Source organism: Equus przewalskii, chromosome 1 (genome assembly GCF_037783145.1).
Source record: "Equus przewalskii isolate Varuska chromosome 1, EquPr2, whole genome shotgun sequence".
Taxonomy (NCBI): domain Eukaryota; kingdom Metazoa; phylum Chordata; class Mammalia; order Perissodactyla; family Equidae; genus Equus; species Equus przewalskii.
Window position 1 is genome coordinate 24,052,914 of NC_091831.1, and position 16,827 is coordinate 24,069,740.

The following is a 16,827-nucleotide window of genomic DNA, read 5'->3' on the forward strand; positions in this document are numbered from 1 at the left end:
TTATTTTCTTTAATTTGCTTGAGGGCACAGGTTTCCTTTAAATACAAAAAGGAAAATGCACATGTGTAGAATTCATCTCTCTCAGCAGCTGCAAAAAAATATATATATATTATTGGTGTTTACCTTTTTCAGTCCTCTCACATGCCTCCCATATTTGTTGAATAAACTTAAGTATAAATTTTTCCGCCTTGCCGTTTAGCATGCTAAGTAATTGCAGACGGAGCTGCATCATTTTTCTCACTTGTGTCCTTTTATTAAGGTAAATATCTTCTCTTGTAGGTGACGTCTCCACAGTTTGGTTAAGAGGTTCCGGGAAAGTGAAAATGGCATAAACTTGCATCTTCCAAGTGAAAAGTTAGGACTCGATGGGTGGTTCCTTGGCCCCGCCATTTACCATTGCTAGTAATTAATATGCATTTCATTATTCTCCATCAGAATGGAAACGGCGATATTCACTTCGGTGACCATAAAATAGTCAAGCTTTGAGAAATATGTCTTTGTAATAGGCTAGCTGCCATAAATACACACCTTATAATGCAAGAGTCCTCAAAACCTGTGTCTGATGAGTCTTTAGCATTGTTAGGAAATGCACAAGCGGGCTTTCATGTTTCCCGAATGTGTAGTCGACATTACCAATGTGGCTGAACCCATACTAAAATACGAGGACATGCTTGAAGCAAGAAAGAAATGGTTGTTGAAGAAGTAAATGCATAAATTATAGAGAGCCTCCACTGTAATTTATGCATGTATTTATTCAACAAAATTTATTAATGAAGTGACATAGATGGTAATTGAAAACCTATCATGAGCTGGGCAGTATCCCAAAGGGCTAAGAACACAATCCCCCTGTCCTCACTGAGCTCATACTCCAGTGTTGGAGACAAACAATAAAAACAAAATAATTTAAATAGCAAGAAGTATCAAGAAAACAAATAGGGTCATATAATAAGGGGTGTTTGAATTGGCAAAAGGGAGGCTACCTGAGGTTACTGGTGGGAAGGAGAGACTGAATGATGAGAAGGAGCCAAACATGTTGTCATCTGGGGAAGTGGAAGCGTGCTAATGTGGGAAGGAGCAAAGCAGACTGAGCAACATGGGGAAGGATAGTGCAGGTACCCAGCAGGACATGAGTCAGGAAAGAAAGTCCTTACTGGGTTGTGTGGGACTGTGGAGGCCACAGTAAGAATCTGAATTTTATTCTAAATGCAGTGTGGAGCCACGAGCAGATTTTATAGGAGCGATGTGATCTGAGTATACCATGTGCCAAACGCTGTGCTGACTTAAGGCCCCCAGGGCTGTGCTCTGAAACCCATCACCGTGCTAGGGCCAAGGCCGCGCCCTCCATGGGCTGATCCCAGCCAATGACTGAATGCACCAGGGATGCTAAGGCAGACTTGTTCCTGGGGCACAGGGGACTCCTCTGGCCGGCTTTGACTTCAAGACCCCCAACAGTCTTGCTGAACCTTCCTCAGACAGCAGAGCAGTCACCTATCCTTCCTCCCTCTCTTCTCCTGTGTCATACATGCATCGTGGTCTGATGGTGCCTCAGGCTCCTCTGTCTTCCTCCTCATATTCTCTCATAGATGATGGTCCTCATAAGATCCTTGCTTTTCTAGTTCCGTCTACTTCCTGGAGGACCAGGACTAACTCATGGGCTACAGAGAAAACTAACAAAATCCTTGAATTAAGGATCTTACAATTCCATTAAATGAAACTTGCATGCAAATGAAAAATAGCAATAGAATGAATACAATAATAATTATAGTTATGTAATCATATAATAGTTATGCAATCACATAATGATAATGAAAGTATGTGCAAAACACAGTCCTGTCATAAAAAAGAAAATTAAAGCATGGTGGGGCAGGGTATTCAGTCAGTAAATGCTCGAACTAGAGCTTGCATGTTGTATGTGTGGACAGTGGGAAGGATGGGGCATTCTAGGCAAGGGACAGTGAGTGTAAAGTCCCAGGGTCATAAACCTGAGATGCATTCAGGATACTCAAGGTCATTTAGCATCCAGGAGTGAAGAGTCTAGAACTGGGAACAATGGACAAAGGCTGCAGAGCTAGGCATGGGCCAGAGCCTTGGGCTTTGGTCTGGAAAATGAGGAGCTAGGAGATAATAGGGATGGGATATTAGCACCTGTGATGCTAGTAGGGTCTCTCTGGTAAGTGTGGAAGAGAAGGACCCTCCATTAGGGCTTTGCATAAAATATAAAGGATCATTGACTTCTTGAAATAACTATTTGACTTATAGCCATCACCCTACTGTTGTATCCCCAGAGGAATTCCGATCTCTTCGCCTGTCTTTTTCTCCAAACCTGGACGACTACAACCCGGACATCCCTGAGTGGAGGAGGGACATCAGCCGAGTCATCAAAAAGTCCCTGGTGGAAGTGAGTGCAGACAGTTCCTTCTCTTTCTCAGGCACATTTCCTCTCTGTCCTTGAAGAGCTTCATGGCAAGGGGACCCTTGTGCAAAGAAATGACAGGAAAGAGCCGGAGCCCATGAAAGGGCTGGCTGATCTGTCTGATATCTGCATAGCTGAGCCCCATGCACGCAGACACATCATAGGTGCTATGGGGGGAATGAAACTGAACAAACAGGTAAAGGTCCTTCCCCCTTATGAAACTCTTGTTCAGCTTAGAGAAGAAGAACATGGGAATTTGTGATATATAGCAGAGTTCATGATTAGCCCTTAGTAAGTGTGAAATCAGCTACTGTGCATAATACCAAAAGACACAGCATGAATACAATTAATAAGATCAGCCCTGGGTTCCAGCTCCACAAACAGCTAGCGTTAACAGCACAGTGAGCACTCAGCCCTCAATAGTTAGCCATATTTCTGTGTCCCAATTCTTTTAAGGGCATTTCCCTCCTACAACAGCCCCAAGAGAAAGGTATTATTGTTCTCATTTTGCAGACTAAGCAACTGAGGTTCAGAGAGGTTAAGTAACTTGCCTAATGTCTTGCAGCTAGTAAGTGATGAAGCTACAAAATTGAAGTGAAGGGTTTGAGTTCAATATCTGGAGTTTTACTTCCAAAACACAGCCCTGTCAGGTTACTGGGAGAATAACAAGGTGCTGTGGTTTATCCCACTCTGAGCGAATGTCACTGACAATAAGACACCTTCTTTTAGGCACATTTCCCTCTGCATACTCCACTTTCATGAGTGATCAGAGGAAGGGGATCTCTGCTCATGGACTGCTTGGACTCCTTGCACAAACCCAGGGAATCAGAGATGAGAGACTTTTCCCAAGGGTATAGTCTTAGCCTAAAAGGAAAGTCAGTTTAGGGTTTTTTGTACATTTTTTCCTGCACCCAATCCATAGTGTCTCATGACACAAAGAGATGATGGGAAAAAGGCATTCAGATAACCCCTGCTCAGAAAACAGATCTCACATCCAGCCTTTTGGTAAAGAGTTGGGCTTTCCCATATTTACACCGTTGTCTTTGTTGGTACTTATTTAGCACTTACAATATTCCAGAAACTCTTCTCAGTGCTTTGCATTTTCTTTTAAAGATTTTTTTTCCTTTTTCTCCCCAAAGCCCCCCAGTACATAGTTGTATATTCTTCGTTGTGGGTCCTTCTAGTTGTGGCATGTGGGACGCTGCCTCAGCGTGGTTTGATGAGCAGTGCCATGTCCGTGCCCAGGATTCGAACCAACAAAACACTGGGCCGTCTGCAGCGGAGCACGCGAACTTAACCACTCGGCCACGGGGCCAGCCTCAGTGCTTTGCATTTTTTAACACATTTAATCACAGAAAACTAGCTTATGTTGTGGATAGTATGATTATTCCCACTTTACAGGTGAGGAAACTGCACTTAGATGCAAGTAACTTGCCCAAGGTCATACACTGAAAAGTCAGGCTCTGGAGTCAGACCATCAAAGTTTGAATCTTGATTTTGTGGTTTCCTAACCACTCTACTGCTGTCCTTTGCCTTGCTACATGGAGAAACGGGGTAAATGGAATAGTGGGGAAGAGAAGAGGCATCTTCATGTGTCTCTGGGTAAATGCCGTCTCACCTTTGTCTTCATGACTCTCAGCATCCGTGATGATATTGGTGGATAAACATTAGGGCCACCGGGGTGGAGCTACTAGACTACAGTCCCAACTGGTATAGGCTCTTCTGCCCTTGGAGCTGTTTGTTTCTGGTGTAACAACTGGTTTCTTTCCTCTGTTGGCCAAGAGAGATGACTTACACCCTTCCATGAACCCGTGGCCCACCTCCTTCGTTCTGCAGTGTCCCAAAAGATCTCCCAGGCAGCTGTCCAGCAGCCCCAGGTGATTTATCAACCAGGAATTAGCTCAGCAGGGACCAGTTTTCCAGACTGATTTCTCTTCACATTTATTGTTTAGGGATCAGATGCCCTGGGCCTCCACCTTTCCAGCATCTGTCCAGTAGGCTAGAAATTACTGCTCATCAATATTTCTAGGCTGCTGCATAGCATAATCAGCTAAATGGAGAATAAACAGGCTGGCTCAACATCCCTCAGGACAGGTTGTGATGGGGTGGAGGCAGTTTTGAAGACTCTTGGTTACCCAATCCTCAGAGGCAGCTGACCCAACCTCTGGTTCCTAGTGTCCCACCCTCTCTTTGAGATCAGTAATTACACTTGGCCGCTTCCTTAAGCCCTGAAGTACTACGTTGCCAAGTGTACCCTAGTAAACTCTACAGGAAGTACAACTTGGGGTCAACGTATTTGTAGTTTTCTTCCTATTCATTCCACAACAGAATTTGATATAAAATTGGTTGCCTTTTCTCATCAAATAGGGTTTATCTATTAACATTTCACAGTGGAATCTCTAATTGAATGTCATTCAGTAAACATTTTTGTATATGATGGGGTGGTTTAGACATACTCTTTGAACTTAAGATCTAGTAGGACCATAAAACGGTATGAGATTAGCTGTGATGGGAGCTGCTGTGTGACAAGTATTGGGAGACGGGAGGCAGTAGAGCCCTGGTCAAGAACATAGGCTTCATGGTCAGACAAAGGTTCCAAACTAAGCGTCAACACTCACTACCCAGACGGCCTTGAGTCACTGTTTAACCTTCCTCCATCTACCTTCTGTCCTATAGCAGAATAGAGATGCACCACCCAGATCCCCACTCAGAGAGAGACTGTTATCTTAGCTGCTGGGAGTGCTGTGGGCAGAGGCTTGAGCTATCTCGCCCTGCGTCATGTCCCTTCCCAGGGCCGCTCACATCCAATGATTGACTGATGCAGTTCTGTAAAGGCCTGGCCATCTCAGCTCAACCTCAGACATCCTGAAGGGCCTTTCTCACTCCCTGCAAAGTCTCTTGAAGCTGTTGTTGGCCTTCGTCAAGGCTCAGCTTCTCCCTCTGTCCATTCCTGCTTCCTTCCCTTCGCTCCCATAGATGTTGATCCGAGAACACCTCTTAATAAACCCTCTGCAGGCTAGACTCGGAGTTGGCTCCCTGAGGACCCCAACCTGTGATATGTCTTCACCTGCAAAAAGAGGCATAACAATACTTGCTTCAAAGTATCATTGTGGGGGTGGCACTACATAATATTAACAAGTTGCTTAACACAATACCAGACACATGGTAATGACCCAATAAATGGGATTTCTTACTACTTGGAAAAGGGATAAATGTGGAGTTCAGAAACAGTGACCTAATTGAGAAGTCATGAAAAATGTGCTGAAAGAAGTGGGCTTTAAGAAGACTCGTGAAGGATAAGTAGGGTTCCAGCAGAAAATGTAGGGAAAAGAGATTCTGGAGGAGATGGCATGCACAAAAACAACTGCAGGAAAAGGCTGGAATACTGAAAAATTGTACATGATTCTACTTGGCTGGAGCATAAGATGACTGTGTGAGTTGTGTGTAGTTAGTTTGGAAGGGAAGGGCGGGACCATATTGCAGAAGGCTTTAAATATACGTTTAATCCAGTTAGCAATGGGAATCATTGCAAGAATTTGCACAGGGAACAGGATCTGAGCTGGACTGTAAGAAGATACATCTGGAAGTAGTAGCCTGTCTCCTGGAGGTGGGGAGGCTATTGTAAAACTTGAGGGGAGAGAGTGTAAAGGCTGTATTAGGATACTAACAGTGAGTATTTAAACAGGAAGGAGGGGCCGGCCTGGTGGCATAGTGGTTAAGTTCACACACTCCGCTTTGGCAACCCAGGGTTTGTGGCTTTGGATCCCAGGCATAGACCTACACACTGCTCATCAAGCCATGCTATGGTGGCATCCCACATACAAAGTAGAGGACAGTTGGCACAGCTGTTAGCTCAGGGACAATCTTCTCCAAACAAAAAGAGGAAGATTGGCAACAGATGTTAGCTCAGGGACAATCTTCCTCACCAAAAAAAAAACACTATATAAAAAAAATACTGGAAGGAATGAATGGGATCATTATTGTAGAGGTCAACTTGTCAGGATCTCATAGACTGATTAGGTGCAACATGGGAGGGAGGGTGTAGTGTCAAAGGTGAATGTAAGGCTTCAACTACCATATCTGGGAAAGGACTGCTTCGAGTCATCCAAATGTAGAATGAAGATTTGAGGGGTGAAAATGAGTTCTTCTTTGACATGTTTGTTGGAAGTCCTAGTAGACAACCAAAATGACATTGTGACTGACCGCTGGAGAGATTAGCTAGTATTGTAACTGTTGATTCTAGAATTACCTAGAGAGTGGGCTCAAGGGAAACCCTAGGATATAAGCTCAAGAGACAGCAGATGAACTAAGACAAAGAGGCAGTCCTTGAGCGATGTCTATAATTTTAACAGAAGATTCAGCGTGGCAAGTGAAGGGCTCAGAGTGCTTCATGAAACAGGGGCTGCTCATCATGTTCTGATGCTGTGAAGTCAACAGGTGCTTGAGGGTTGTGATTTGGGGGGAGTTCTCTTAGCTTAGGTGATTAGGATGTGACTGGTCAATTTGGAGAGTAACTCTAGTACTGCGATGAAGGAGGAAGCTGGGTTAGAAATGGTTAAGGCATGAGAGGCAGATGATAAAGTAAGTGAGGGTCTCTGACTGGCACAGTCCATTTACTAGAGATGCCCGTTAGGAACAAGAGTGAGCATTTGAATTCCAGGTGCCACTACGAATGTTCGTGTGTAACTCATTTAATTCTCAAAACCACCCCTTGACAAGGCAAGTACTGCTATTATTCTCATTTCTTATTTGAGGGAGTGCAGGCAGAGGAGATAAGAAAATTGTTTATGATCTCACTGGTATCAAACCTCAGACAGTCTAACTCCGGAGCGTGCACTTGTAGCCCAGTGCTGTCTCTCACATCTCTTCCTGTCTGGAACACCCAGGACCCTGCTTTCCTGGGCCCCAACCCCTGTGTCTTCTTACCACCCACCTCCCCCTACTTCCCACTAAATACTCAGTCTCTTCTCATCATCTTTCCTGCAGGACTTACATGTGCTCTGTGTCTCTCCCTCAGGCCACAGGGGTTCCAAGCCAGCACATCTTGGTGGCAGTGCTCCCTGGCTTGCCCACCGCTGCTGAGCTGTTTGTCTTGCCCTATCAGGATCCGACAGGAGAAAACAGAAGGTCCGCTGAGGACCTGGAGCAGGTGAGTCCTCCAGGCCACATTTCAGCTTCTCCTGGCAGTCTGAGCCACACCCCTGCTAGTATTTGACCACCACAACAGCAGCTCTGAGGGGTCTCCACTTGAGAGGGAGGGCACCAGCTCTCTGTGGAGTCTTCAACCTTCTGGTCCTCCGTTTAGAAACATGATCTCATGATCCTAACTGCAGCTTCACCCCAAAACACGTGCAAGAGTGTTTATGGTACATAGTGGGGAAATTATTCAGGGTACATTCACACTATGGAATATTCTACAGTGATTACAATGAATTGGATAAATCTATGTGTACTGACATGACAAACTGTCCAAGATATTCAATGGGAAAAAAGCAAGTAACTGAGCAACACTTAGAAGTTGAACCCACTTATATCTTACTTCACATACTTTCATCACAAGAATGTTATGAGAATCAAATGACATGATATCTTTTTTAAAAGGTACAAATTTTATACAAATAATGAATCCTCTTTATCACCAACATGCTAAGATGACTTGATGTATATTTATAATAAATGAGTAATATTGACTCTGAGCATCTCTCCATCTCCCCTGCCTCTGGAGTATTAGAGTATCTGTGCGTGTGTGTGTATGTACGTGTGTTTCTCTTCTGCCCCCTTAGATCTTTTTTTTCCTCGCTCTCCTCCTCTTAGTTGCAAAAGAATCTCCAATCTCTGTATTGGAGATTATTATCATTATTATGTTATTGTTTTTGATCTTATTCTTCATCTACTTAGTTAAAATGATCAGTCTTGGTCTGGTTACCCTGTTCGAAACTACATGATTTTGGTTTCTTAATTCTTTCTGGTGGATAGATTAAAAATAGGATTTCTCTCAGACGCTAAATAAATATTGGCTTTTTCCCCTCCAGTATTGGAGCTTTTCAGTTTACTTAGAATAAACCCATAATCTAGTCCCATGATCTCTCGTCTTTCAAGATGGCTTGAGAGTCTCTTATAACAACCTTATTAACAACAACCCCGAATGACAGCCTGGCCCACGTCCTAGCACAGCACACCCCCTCCTTTCAACTGCCGCTTTCTCACTTGGCAGAAGACTCGCCTCTATAATTGTCTCCATGTGCAAGTAATGAGGAGCAGAGCTGTCATGGAAAGCGCTGTTGAACCGCATTTCCTAGTGAACTGCAGTTGAAGGTCAGGCAGCACGTAACCTATCAGATTTGCATCTGGCTTGGCTCAGCCCTGGCGCTCAGCTTCCCATTATATTCTACAAATTATTATCTGCACTTGCAATTTAACGGGAGAAAGGATGGATTATTTCTTATCACAGAATGGCTGATGAGAGCGGAGATGGGAGGGAGATCACTGTCCCAGGCCTTTAGGTACGAGCATTTAGAGTTCCTCTTCCTCTGGAAGTCTTATTGATTGTCCATGAAATCCAGATTATTATCTTTTCAAGTATGGAAGAGTCCAGATTTAGAGCCAAAGAATTTCCTAGGCACCACATCATCTGTGCATCTTTATTTCTCATACTTTTCATTTTTCTCTAAAAGTATCAGATTTTCTAGATGTTTCCTTGAGGAGAAATGTGGAAAGAAGAGGAGTATGTTCTGGGAAACTTCTTTTTCTTGTGTAGGAATGTTTCTTGCTTTGACTGTCTATGTTCTCTGAAATTCTTGTTTCTCTTTATTTTCTGTCTTGTCTGAGTGCCTCCCCCAAAGACATTCTCAGAGAGTTGAGTGCTTGTTCCCGAGGCAGCCTGGTATCAAGTATTGATGAGCCATTTAGTCAGAGATCCAAAGGCAGCTGGCTTATTTGAAGGCTATGTGACTTGGCATTTGGTACATATATAGAGTCCAGGCATTTTATTAGAAAGAGCACAGATTTGGAGAAATATAAAACAGGTTTCTAGTTTCAGCTCTGATAGACTGTCCGTTTTATAGTTGAGGAAAATTAGGCCAGAAATGTTAAAGAATTTAGCCAAAGTCACACAATCTATAATACCTATCTCATAGGTGTTTGAGAGATCATTAAAGAAATGATACAGCAAAGCACTTGGCCTATAGCATATGCTCAATAATTGCTGAATAGATGATGGTTACCTTTATGGCCATTTTATGATAGGAGGAGAATATACGGGAAATGCAAAAAAAAAAAAATTCAGGCCTATTAAAGACTATTTGGTATAGTCAAGGGCATATATTAGAAGAAAGACAATAGTAGGAGTAAGGAAAAAAGATTAATGAATGAACGTACACAAGAGAATAAGAATAATAAGAAATTGATAGAATGTATGTGAATGACTATACTGGTGGAAGGATGACCCATCCAAGTTATCATGCAAGTTTATAGCATTAAAGGAAAACAAAGTACCAAGCTAGAGATTGTAACTCTGTTTAAGGAAATGGCCAGTGTATCAGCCTTATCCAGTACTCAAACTAAACTAAATACAGTGAGCAAACAAATGCTAAGCCAAGCACATAGGTAATCAGTGTCTTAGTGGTGAGAATATCACTGCCCTGATTTAAAAGTGCATTAATGAAATCGACTTATAAAAATGAGCCATTTGTCAAGAACCTATGAAGCAGGGGCTGCCCATGAGAAACCTGTAGTTTTCATACTGAGAGGGGTCCTTTGATTCTTGTCTCTGACACAGTCACTTTAAAATGAAGAATTCAGGCCCTAACGTGGAGAGGTGACTTGCGTGAGGTGACACAACTCTTTAGGGAAAATGAGATTCCAGATCTGTTTCTGCAATTAACTCTCAAGCCTAGTGGTCTCCCCAGTCCACCGTGGTCCCCCTGCCCTGCCATGCTGCAGACGTGGATTGGGATTCCACTTTGCTTCCGTGAGGCCAAACATACCAAGGCTGTTGCACTAGGAAATGAATGAGAGGTGTTTTGCTTTGTTTTGAGTTTGTATGTGTGTGTGTCTGTTTTCTGATACAATTAACAGATACCTAATTCAAACAAATTTAAGCGAAAAAAACTGAAGCTATGAGCTTACTTAGTTGGGAAGTACAAGGATACAGTTCAGACATGGATGAATTCAGAGCCACTCAAAAGTGTCGCCAAATTACTCCTCCTCTTGCCTTCTCCCTCTTTCTCGCTCTTGTTTGCTACCACATGGGAAATCTACCTGAGAATGAAGCCATCATATAGGAAAGTAGGAATCGTCACAGGAAGCCCCAGCTTCTATTTAGTCAGTCTGTACACCCTATCCAAAAGACAGTGCCTCTTTCCTGATTGCACCACAAGAGCCCCAGGTGGACAGTTCTCAGTGGCCTGACTTGAGTGAAGTGGGCACTGCTTAACCAGCCCCTGTAGTCAGAGAGATAGGGAGCTGTCACTGGCAACTCAGATATTCTATACCCTCCCTGCATCAGGGGTTAGGGAACCTCTCCTAAATCAAATGTACTGAGAATAATGAAGAACACAGTTCCTCAAAGAAAAATGTCGGGCAGAGAAAAGGAACACCAGGCAACAGCAATTGACTTCGTTTGTAATAAATTACACAGAAATTTAAAAGGATGCCAAGCAAAACCAAGCAACAGAAAGGAAGCCCCTCCTTTGAAGGCCGTGCTCCAAATCCCAGATGGAACTTGGGAAGGGCCAACTTTATCCCCTCTCTTAATGCTCTGGCCCCTTTCTCATAAAGATACAGCACAGAAAACCCAGCAGGGGAGGAAATGGGACCCTGGCCAGATGTTACCCTGAAGACTGTGAGGGCAAGGCCCCAGCAGAGGGCTCTTCCTCTCCTCCCCTAGCATCGTCTAATAGCATTCCCAGGGGAGCAGGGATGCTGGCTTAGCTCGAGCTATCCTGTCTGTGAAATAAATTGAAAATTCTTCACACTGAGAAGTACTTGACCTTGTTATCAGGATAACGTGGGCTGGGTTAATCAAGTGACCTCTGTCTGGGAGGGTTCCACCAGTCTTTATTTCAGATCTCCGGTGAGTGAGAAAAGGCTCACTTGCCCTTAGCTGGCCCCATCAGGAATAGCACATCCTCCTACCCTGCCATCAGCTGCTCAGGTATGGAGCGCCCCCCATCCCCTCTACCACTGCGCCCCCTTACTTCTCTGAGTCCTCAGAGGTGAGCAGATTTGTATCTGGCTCTCCTGGAGGGAGGAAAGACCATCCTGCTCTGTCACGGTTGCTTGTGATGCTGTGCTGGGGAGATAGGGAGCCTGCATGTCATCTTGCAGAATCTTTAAAGGGCACGAAAACATTTAAAAGAAACAAAAAAGACTATGGAAAAAATATCATCCACCAGCAATGAACTTCCTCCTGGTCTGTTTGTGTTACCATATACATTCGACAGATGCAGAATCTGAAATCCAGGGGCAGGAAAACTGCTTCTGAAAATGAAACAGCCTATTGGCAGCATTTTTAGAAATTAAAGATTTATTATGAAGGATAATTAATAATACTGGACTATTTCATACATGCTCACATAGTCTGCCCTGGCCAGAGTTTTTAACATTGAATTGAATTATAGAAATATTCCAGAGTTCACAAGGAAGGTTATTAAAGCAGGAAACAATAACTGCAAGTAGAGTAAGTAAGAGTGGGACCAAAAGGAATTTTGCAAAAGAAAGAGGGAAGCTTAGAGCTGGTGATGGGGCATACAAAGGAAGGAAGTATGTATGACCAATTTGTGTCTACATTATACATCCGGGAAACGTCTTGGGCACTTTAATCTTCTGATTCTTTGGTGGTAAGAAAGAAGAGAATTGGATAAACCAGTGTTAACTAGAATTAGTGTTTGGCTCCATTGCTTTCTCCATGATTTAATCCAGAAAGTATGTGGTATGAATTGGGAAAGATTTTCCTCTGTGGAATCCAAAAGGAATGGTATCCAACTATTAGTTGAAGGTACCTTAATAATGTACAAGAATCAGGACTGATCGGACTGGGTCAGCTCCAGGGTCATCCCAGGCAAGTGTCTCTCTAAACATGGCATCAGAATGCTGTTGATGTTCACTAGGGTTGGCATTCCTCCTAACACCCTTGGAGATAAGCATTAGTTTTTTGGCCCAGCGGAGCCTTGTCGTTGAGAAATCTTCCATTTTGAATCTATAGTTCCACCTTGTACCACTTCTTCGAGTTACATGTTTCATAAATTTACAACTACTCTGTTATCCTTAAACTTGTCTTTTTTTCATGTTTCAGTCTTTGACACTTCCATTCTAATAATCTGAGACTGTCCCCTCTCCTATTGTTTTCATTAAAAATTGCTTAGATGTTGAATGTGTTCTTTGTGTGGTACCCATCACTGCTCTTGCTAAATATTTCCAGCTTGCTGCCTTCTGGATACATGGGAGGGTGCTACCCATACATCTCTTCTGTAGGCAGAGCCATGTGACTAATTCTGGCCAATGAGTTGGGAGCAGAAGTGATATGTCTCGCTCCCAAGCTAAAGTACTCAGATGCCTGTTGCAGATCCTTGAGAGCACCTTTTCCCTCCTATGGTGTTGTGAATGGAAATATTTGAGGGAGCTGCTCCCCCAGTCTGTGTCCGTGTGTGACCATAATAAGCACAGCACCACCGCCTCCCTGCAGTGTATATGTAGGGCAAGCAAGAAGTAGACCACCTTTGTTTCCAGTCCCTGAGATTTTAACATTGTTCCTTAGCCTAACCTAGCTTATTCTCATTGCTACACTCAAATTTCCTATTTTGTGAAGAAGATGGGGAGAATTGTTGTTTTCCCTGTAGCAGATCCCTCCCACTACCTCCTTTTAATGGCAGCTTTCCAGTATGTTTATGGAGTCCTCACTGTCTTTCTAAGTGGTACTTTAAGTCAACTGTGGGTTGCATTTGAGTCACAGGCATATTTCACCAAATAGGCAGATACCAAGAATGATGTGTTGTGTCTTTGGTCATGATTATTTAGCTGAAGGAGAATAGGAAATGAACTGTGTGGGCGAGTAGAAGAAGAAGGATGACAGCACAAAGGATAAATGAAATTTGCTAAGACAACACTTTCACTGGATAGAAGAAGAAAAGTAAATTCAATTTGCTTCAGCAGGTCCAATCTCCCAGCAATCGCACATTGTTTCACTTGAGTCTTTATCATGCAAGTTTTTGTTCTTCTCATTTAGGCTGTCAACACACTTTTCTGTGGATTGCAGTTTATTCTACTCCTTTCATACCCAAAGATTCTTCCAAGCATTACAAATTACATTAACTGATAAACAGAATGTGGCAATCCTGAGGATAGAGTTAGGAACTGCCTATTCCCGTAGTTCATATTGGTCAGCTGACATGGGACTGGTGTCATAAGTTGTGTGCTTCACAGATGAAGGAGAAATGGCAGCATAAATAATGAAATGCTGCATTTTTTTTAATCTCTTAAACCCGCTCAGCCAGACCTCTTTCCAAATATCTTTTGCTCTTTCATTTTGTCAGCCGGTTCAAGGAAAATGTTTTTAAAGGGAATGCCCTAGGATTAGGAGTCAAACAAAACTGAAGTCTAGTCTCAATTCTTCAAATATTAACTGAGTAAACTCAGGTGTGTCCTTTAAGCTCCATGTTCATTTCTATGGAGATACCAGCACTGACACCTAGAACAATCTGTGTTAGAAAAAAATGGTAAGAAATATGCAACTTCACCAATATAAAGTGTTCAATGCATATGTAATATATATAATATACTTAAAATATATATCGAGACATGATCTGGTTAAAACAATAGAGGATAAACACTTCTAGAAGTGGCATGAAAACCATTGAAAACATTATCAAATCCGTCACAGTTTCATACTCATTTGAGTACAGAAGTATATGGTTTTAATTGAGATTATTCTTGTATGTGATGTAAATTTCACTTAGTTTTGTTCCTGAGCATAATTTCTTTCCCACAAAGTATGTGCTCTTTATTGAATATCCTTTGATGCAAGTTAAATACATGAAACATATTTTCTGCTACTAGATCATTTTTGCATAGCCTGCCTAATTTTGTAAATGATACAGATAAGGCCAATGAAGCAATGATATAAACCAAAACAAGCCTGGGAAGTTAATTATTTTCACAAGGGACTTTCCCAAAGACTATAAATTAGAAGTATCTTTGTCTGATGAACTCTATTTTCTGGTTTAGTTATTTATATATCTCACTTGAGGAAAAGACGCTCTCAGGGATAAGAAATAAATATCATTCAGCCGGTTGAACAAGAAAAGTCTTTCTCTTGAAAATACATAGTTTCCTTTTGTCAATGTGATGGACTCTGCAAAATAGGGAAATTCCTTAATTCTTTTTGACAAGTCTTTTCTATTTGAGTTCAAATATTTTTTCTGCAAGTATACATGTGTGTGGGGCCAGCCCCGTTGCCAAGTGGTTAGGTTCGCACCCTCTGCTTCAGCAGCCCAGGGTTTTGCTGGTTCAGATCCTGGGCGCGGACATGGCAACACTCATCAGGCCATGCTGAGGCAGGGTCCCACATAGCACAACCAGAGGGACCTACAACTAGGTACTGGGGGGCTTTGGGGAAAGAAGAAGAAGAAAAAGAAGAAGAAGAAGAAAGATTAACAACAGATATTAGCTCTGGTGCCAATGTTTTAAAAAACTGTGTGTGTGTGCACGTATAAGGCATATATATGTAAACATATATATTTCACACAAACGTAATTATACATATTTGACATATATTATACATTTCTGTATGTGTGTGTGTGAATGTAAGTATATTTCATAGCCCAAACTTTTCTGATGGACCTCTACTAAAAATCCACTGTCAGATTCCCGTAAAGACTTTACCAATCGACTAAAAGTAAGATAGGATAGAAACTTGTGCATTGCAGCACTTTAGAGAACAGAGGAAAAACATTCTACAAGGTCTGTGTTAGAAATCCACTCTTCCTATAAACCTGGAGCACTCTGGAAGATTCCAAGTGTCCAGGAAAAAGAGTAGCCTGATATAGAGAATAAAGTTGTTTTCAACTTCATTTTATCGCAACCTTGTTTTTCTGCATGGCTTGTTTGCCAGATGAAAACATTTGAGAGGCTGAGCTTGCACTGGATCTCAGGTGCTCAAGCAAGGGTCACCGACAGTCATCTCACATTCCTGTTGTTAAGCAAAGCAGGTCGTCTACAGGGCGGTTCAGTTCCATTACCAGTCAGAGACGTCTGCAAGGGACTCTGCTTCAAAACAAAGCCATCAGGCTCTGCTTAATTGATAAAAGGATCAAAGGTGTCATTTTGGCAACTCTTGTGGAGTAAGTGCAACTCAACAAATATAAAAGGAAAAAAATTAAGAATTTAACTAGCAGAATGATGGTCAGGGAGTACCTCGTTGTAGTCTTAAATGGCATGTTAAGTTGATGATTAGAGTATTAAAAATAAAGCAAGGAATCCAGAGAAAAGTAATAGGAATGTGGTTTTCCCTGATACCATTTTGGAAATTGCTTAAAAGGATAAGCAAAACAGCAAATTGAGCTGGGTTTCCTACTTTAAACAAGTGACTAGAGATTTACCTTTTATAAAACCTTACCCTATGCTATTACTACCCAGACAAGTTTTTTGCCTCATTTTAGTGTTAAATATGTCATGGCCCAGAATTCCACAGGTCTGTCCAATGCAGGTTTGTCAACTTGAGGAGCAGCTCAGCTAATGTCCCTAATCAGCCAGTTCATTACTTAAGTTGTGGTTACACTTTGTTTCAACTGTATAGTATTTATTTTAGCAGGACTATATTTACCATTCAATATATATGCAGAAAGTATCTATTCTGTGAAAGCCACAGGGTGTGGTTTGGGGAAGGGGAGGGAAGCACAGAGAGAAATAAGATGGAGTCTACTATCAAGAAGTAAAATAAATGTGCATGAATCTCACCAGAATGTGTAAATTGTGCATGTCTACTTCTTTAAAGTCCTTGTGATAACAAATGCTCTCTCCAAAAATGGGGGTGACTTTTCTAAGATAATATAGGACAGTTTTTTAAGAGTAGAAATTATTTGATTTGTTAATTGTCCTATTTTGTAACAATTAGGATATGAAGTCAGATCATGCCAAAAAACAATTATATCTACATATTCTGGAATGAAAACTCAAAATCATGTAAAACTCATTTGTATAATTCACAGGTATGATGTTGGGATGCTTGGTAAATACAGTAAATATGTCTGAGTGTGTTTGCTTATAGTCAGTATAACAATTTTGTTGACATTTACTATGACGCTTCTTCTTTCAGATATCAGAACTACTCATCCACAAGCTCAACCAAAACTTGGTGCACTTTGAGCTGAAACCTGGGGTCCAAGTCTTTGTCCATGCAGCCCACTTAACAGCAGGTC

General features: G+C 42.1%; 1 protein-coding gene across 9 annotated transcripts in view; it reads left to right on the top strand.

The window, feature by feature from the left end:
* Positions 1–16,827, top strand: part of SORCS1 (sortilin related VPS10 domain containing receptor 1) — a 476,815-nt gene that overhangs the window by 442,102 nt on the left and 17,886 nt on the right. For all 9 annotated transcript variants that reach the window (XM_070604587.1, XM_070604487.1, XM_070604417.1 and 6 more), the window contains 3 exons: positions 2,286–2,398; positions 7,431–7,562; positions 16,725–16,824. In XM_070604587.1, coding sequence (XP_070460688.1) covers positions 2,286–2,398; positions 7,431–7,562; positions 16,725–16,824 — 345 coding nt within the window. The remainder of the gene's footprint in view (positions 1–2,285; positions 2,399–7,430; positions 7,563–16,724; positions 16,825–16,827) is intronic.